Source organism: Melopsittacus undulatus, chromosome Z (genome assembly GCF_012275295.1).
Source record: "Melopsittacus undulatus isolate bMelUnd1 chromosome Z, bMelUnd1.mat.Z, whole genome shotgun sequence".
In the NCBI taxonomy this organism is placed as follows: domain Eukaryota; kingdom Metazoa; phylum Chordata; class Aves; order Psittaciformes; family Psittaculidae; genus Melopsittacus; species Melopsittacus undulatus.
The window spans coordinates 26,418,157-26,424,437 of NC_047557.1; the positions used below are offsets into that span (position 1 = coordinate 26,418,157).

The 6,281-nt window shown below is 42.3% G+C and overlaps 1 protein-coding gene across 1 annotated transcript; it reads right to left on the reverse strand.

Annotated features, from left to right (window-relative positions):
• Positions 1-1,686: 1,686 nt before the first annotated feature.
• Positions 1,687-6,231, reverse strand: NSA2 (NSA2 ribosome biogenesis factor). Its single transcript, XM_031054921.2, has 6 exons — positions 5,950-6,231; positions 5,541-5,728; positions 4,358-4,508; positions 3,879-4,058; positions 2,557-2,749; positions 1,687-1,974 (listed from the first exon to the last, which is right to left on the reverse strand). The coding sequence occupies exons 1-6, from the start codon at positions 5,950-5,952 to the stop codon at positions 1,907-1,909; spliced, it is 783 nt and encodes a 260-aa protein (XP_030910781.1). The 5' UTR covers positions 5,953-6,231; the 3' UTR covers positions 1,687-1,906.
• Positions 6,232-6,281: the final 50 nt, after the last annotated feature.

Sequence of the window (6,281 nt, forward strand, 5' to 3'; positions counted from 1 at the left end):
GAATCTTGTTGGTGCCCCGTTACAGATTTTATTTAAACATAAAATGTCTTAACCTGCAAGAGTGGTCATACACTGGATCAGGTTGAAAAGATCAGAGAAGTGGTAGAGTCCCCATTCTTGGAGATACTCAAAACCTGACTGGATATGGCCCCAACACCCTGCTGTAGCAAGACCCCTGCTTAAAGCAGAGTCTGCACTACACCATCTTAAAAGATCCCTTCCAGCCTTAACCACTCTGTGATTCTATAATCTGCCACTCAATTTACTTATTGCAAGTGTGACCACCTCCAACCTTGAACTCATGTTAATACAAAAATCCCCAATGCCAATGTATTCACATTCTGGCTTCTGGAGTATCTTGGAAGTTTTGCTTGAAAGTTTCCTTCTTACAATATTAAGAGGTTGGAGTGCCCTCATAAACTAGCGAAAGATTGTAAAGCTTTAATCTGATGTGGAATTTGTGTTAAAAAGCTCCCTGGCACAAAGCACTATTTAAGAGTCGGAGTATAGTAGGCAAGTATGTTTATTTGTAGTCATAGATTGTGCTGAATTTGTCTACTACCAAATTGTTGACAGGAAGATTACTGATGCAGTTACATATGTGACCAAAAGCTTCCAGTTTACAAGCAGCTTTTGTTTCTTCTATTTCAAAGACACAAGCTAAACATACACTGACCAGTTGATGCTTGTGATCTTTAGGTTTTCTTGAATGTTTCTTAAAGCCACCAAAATACCTACAGGCAGGATAAGGGCTGTCATGCCTTTCTCAAATTTCACATCTTAAAACCCCCTACAACTTCATATATTTAAACTTAGGAAACTGTTCTCCTCTTGCCTAGAACTACAGTGGTGAACTCTCCAGCCCTTATTCTTTCCATTAATGCAGCCATGGAGGCAGAGGGAGAAAGATGTGAGGTAATGATGGAGTAGGAAATAGCCCATGCTTCTGTAAAGGCAAGTATCAAACTGAGTGTTTCATTTCTAATGTCAGTCTGCAGGAAGATTCTAGCTGCATTCTTCCAGCTCTTCTGCTTTCCAGAAGCAGAGTACAAATTAATATATTCTTCTGTACCTTCAGCTATTACAGCAGGACATCATTGTGAGACAGTGGTTGTATTTCCATCAATAGAAATGTAAGCTGAATTAAGAATTTATACAATATATTTAAGCCAGGAAACCGCTCCTGTAAAAACACCACTGAAGTTCAGATCAAATCCATACCACATTAGCAAAACATGATGTCGTGGTTTAAACCAAGTCCCCCAACTCCCGGAGAGTTAGGAAGGAGAATCCAAAGAATGTAGCCCCCACGGATTGAGATAAGAACGGTTTAATTGCTAAGGCATAACACAAACCCCCTACTGCCATTTACTACTACAAATAATAATGATACAGCAAACAGCAAGTGAAAAGAATACAACACCCCACCAGCCACCGACCCATAACTCACTCCACCCTGCCTGGGCGAGCACCATGTGCTCCCTCCTCCATTTTCCTCCAGAGCTCTCCCCCTCCAGCTCTCTCTCTCCCAGTATGCATCCTGGGCATCACGTGCTATGGTATGGAATACCTCATTGCCTAGCCTGGGTCAGGTGTCCTGTCTCTCCTTCCTCCCGGACTCCCCTCCTCCACCTGGCTGGAAAAAAAACCTTGAACAAAAACACCCTCAAAACATGCTCAAACCATGACACATGAAAATTGAATCCCTTTATTTGGACAGCATTCAGCTGAACAAACATACTAAATACAAAAACTTGAGCAGTTGTTTCTGGGATCTTTAAGTTTTTTACCAGCCTGTGGGGGTCAATAGTCTTGAATGGTTGAAGGTTCCAGAGATCTTGCAAACTTGTTGAAACTCCATTGATTTCGAAGGAGCCCATGTCCAATGTTTAGTATCAAACACAACTTAAACAAGTAGAACTGCATTAATGCAGCCATCGTTTTCTGGATTGTTTGTTACCTGTGCATATTTCCCTGGAGAGAAAAGGAAGTTAAATGCCTATGTTTGCAAGTTCAGTCCACGCATCTCTTAAGGGAATTCCTGTTACAAACCTGAAATGTATTTTAAAAGCTAATCTTATCTTTGCTGAGCTGCAAACTTAGGTTCCCAAAATATTTTATTTAGGCTGTTTCTTATGAATGGATCATTTAGAGTTCTGGGTAAATGGTGCAGGGAGGGGGAACCAACACAGGTTCTGCTACTGTCCAAGTCAACCTCTCTCTTGACTTCACAGCCTGGTCGTATGAAGATGCTTCTACCTGGAACTTCCATTAAAAACGTTGTAATTGTTCACAGTTACAAGGTTACATCTTTATACACTTGCAGCATTGTGTGAGACACAGGCAAACAAGCTGAATATTTATTCTGAACTTCCCTTAATTTGAAAGTGTGAATGGAAAGCCTAGGATTAACACTTAAAGCTTGCATTTTTAGAGCTGCATAGTAGTTGTTTCAGCTACAGACCACACCCAACACCTAGCAAAGATCTGATGACTATAGGATGTGGGCTTGATACATCAGGCAACAAAGACCTAAAAATATACAATAGTACTTACCCCATATAACTTTGCCCCCTTGTGTCACGAGGCCCAGCTCACTCACGTTCACCTCAATGACGGTACCCTTGGTAATTACACCGAGTGTGGTATACAAAGGAGAAGAAGGATTCTTTTTTACACCAAGGATAGGTAGGCAAAAAGTAGCTTTAAGTTCAGGATGCGTCACGTGTGCCTTCTTGAAACGTAAGCCCTGTTGCATAAGGAATGTTAGAATGAGTATTTGTTTTAAGTCCTCAAGACTAATCTAGTTTAATTTCAGCATTACATTCACAGTTTCCTATGTTTTGATATACTGGCAAGAATGAAACAATTTAGTACACAGAATGCTGTCTGCTTACTATGTAAGACCAGATTTACTCAAAAATTGGATCGATAACAAGATAAAGTTATCCACATATATTTTCAGAATGACTATTTTTAGTCGTAGTACAAGAATAATGCTTGCTACCTCAGATGGCTTCTGTTCCATTAAGAAACGAGGTAGTTACGGTAATGCATTTAAGGGTGCTACGGGTTTTTAAGACTAAACATTTTTTCCTTTTTTCTTATAAAGCTGAAAAGTCTTTTTCACATGCTGTAAAATATTAAATACCCATCTCTTATAACACTATTTAGTGACCTGTGCTTTGTGATGGGTACTTCACCATTAAATATCACAAAGTCTTTCATAATATTAAAATCTAGGCTTCCATGTGAGACCATCAAAATAGTAATGAGATATGATCCAACAGGCAGCCTGCACAGTGATACTGTTGATTCCTGTGAAGAAACAGGAACAGGTATTTCTAGAAGACCTACAGTGTCTTGGTGAATCACTTTTTTGCTCCTGTACACCACCAGGCACTGTTCTGCAGATGTGTAAGAAAATGTCAGGCTGGAGGCATAGCATTGCCCTTGTGTACAGTCATAACTATGCTTCAAGCTTACTTAAGCCAAACAGGAGTTCTGGAAAACTAAAAGAAAGATGGCTTTTATATTTAGATGACAGAACCATAGCAGCTTGAAAAAGAAGCCTCCAACTTTAAAAGCTATTCACTGTGTCTTTGCTAAGGGCCTTCTGTGCTAATATGAGAGCTTGCACCTTTAACTTACTGGTATCACCTGAGTTAGGAGTGCATGAGTAGAGGTATTTCAACACAGGCTGTGTAGGCAGGGGCATCTCCCTACCCTCAGGTTATTAGAAGTTTAGATTTTTGCAAGGGAACTAATAGAAATGCTCTACATCAACAGTAATCAAATGCATTATCACAGAAGAAAGCTTCCTCCCACAGGAACTCAAAGCAGTAAGTCAAAGAATTAAACAAGCTTAAGGATATTACCATTGGTCGAATGAATCGCTCATATTTAGGAGGCTTCCTGGTAAAGCCATCTCCAACAAAGCAAACTTTTGTGACCATTCTCTTCCAGGCCTTCTTCTTTCTCTTTCCTGTACGAATCACTTTTAAAACTTCAGTTTCTCCTTGTGCACGGACCTTTGGGACAGGAACTTCCCATTTCCCCTAAAACAGTCAACAGTCTTATGTTGCTAAATGAATGGACAGCCAAAGAATAAAACAAAATTTCCCTAAAGCGCAGGGGTAGACCAGACTTTTTATACAACTTATAGCCAACTTATTTTAATCAGTATTTAAAGTTATTAATGTCATGATACTGCATACACTTACTTTTCAGTTACTCAATGTTTCAGGTTTTACTTAAGACATTTCTTATAGGTTGTAAGTCACCTGAGTATCAGCCACTCAAAGTGGTCACTGTCACAAGTAATTCTAAGTATCTGAATTTTAGTAAAGTTACTCACAGCTTTTTCTTTTCTTTTCTGTTTGATCATGTTAGATAGAACCTTAGCCCGGGATTGGCCCTCTCTGTCCAGCAGGTATGCTGGTACAGCTCCTTTAGGTGTTTTTTCATCGTTCTTTTTCTTTGCATTTCTCTTTTCATGCATTTTAATGCTGCAATGAAAGAAAAACAGTATTAAAAATAGGGAAAAAAACCCACTTATTTTTAGATATAAAATTAGCTTGTGCCAGCTGAAAATTTCAAGAGACATTTAGAAAGAACTGCATATGTATACTTAAGGAATAATCCTAAATTCTTTTCATGGTAAACTAGTAATTTCATGTAATGTAACAACTGACAGGCTGCACAGTGCATAAAAGCCTGTCAATTCCTGTTAAGACTGAAACACAAGATATGCATTTTATGAAGGAATTTCTGAATCACTTCAAGCAAGCAGCCAAGTACTTTGAGAGACTGCAACCTTCTTCTCCAGCAAAAAATAACAAATTGCTCCTCAGATTGGATAGCAGTACTTGCAAATCCGAGGCATATATGTGTGTAGAAAGAGTTGTGTTTTGTTCATTTTGAGGCCATTTGGGCAGGGGGGAGAAGATGCACAAACTGGTTAACAAATCCAACACCTTTACAAATAGCAGAGGAAAATTACTGTCTACATTTGGAAAACTAGGAAAGCAACATGGTGGATAGTTACTAAGTTCATTAGAAATAATTAATATTGCTAACACCTTAAATTTCAGTTTCTAGTAACAGAATTTTTTCAGGAAAATGCATATGTGTTTATCTATGCCTGATACTGTAGTTTATCCTGTAAGACAAACCTCATGTTCTGATCGAATACTGTCCATGTTACTGTATGTTTTGTATTAACACTGCTAAATGCCTGCTGCCTATTGCTATAGTAATATACAGCACTTCATACAAACCCCCCAAAGTAAACGCATTCATATTTTTGTTTTAATTACATTAGTCACTGCTATTGCTAATTAACACCTATCTTAAAGAATGCTTTTAGGAGCAGAACTGTTAACATCCACTGTCAAGAGGGGAAAACCTGTGGCAAAACCTGTGCACCATTTAAAAATATACCAAGTAACAGGTACCAGTTCTTAGTTACGATATTAATGTCGCGCCTCATCCTTCAAATGCCAGGATGCCCGGACGGCGCCAGAGAGGTTGGTACTCACGTTTTCTTCATCTGTATCTTCTCGGCATGCCGCTGCTTGTGGTAGAGCTTGGCCTTCAGCCCGATCATCTTCTTGGCCTTCCGGGACCGCTCGTGAGCCTCGCGGCCCTCTTTCTTCCTCCTTTTCTCGTGGTAGTCCAGGCGGTACCCATACCGCTTGCGGTGCAGCTCGATGTACTCGTTCTGCGGCTGTGGGCACACGGAAGCGCGGTGAGCGAAGACAGGGCGGCAGAGCTGACCCCGCACCCTCGCCGACACCCGGCTCCGCCGCCACACGCGGAGGAGCCTGAGGAGGCCGCGGCCCGGCGGCGGCACTCTCAGCGCTGGGCGGCGGAGCCAGTTCGGTCACCTCCACCCCTGTCCCGTCCCGCGGCCGCCGTCCCTCCCCATCGAGCCGCCCCAGCTTCCACCATGGCTCTGGTCCCGCGGCGTGGCTCCGCGCTCCGCCGAGCCTTCTGTCCTGCAGCTTCCTCCGCAGCGGAAAGGCCGGGCCGCACGGGAAGCGGCCCCGGCTGGAAATGCTGCTCAGCGGAGCTTTGGTCCCTCCTGGAGGAGAGGCTGTCTGCGGCCCCCAAGGGCTACGAGCCCGAGTTGTCAGGGCCAGAGGAGAAGGAAATGGAGCGGCGGAGACCGGAGCACTGCTATCTGCAGATTGGGCCTGTCGGGTAGGGGCAGGAGGACGGAACCTCGGGAGGGCGGTTGGGTGACGGGGAAAAGAAAGAGGAGCGCGCCTTCCGGAAGT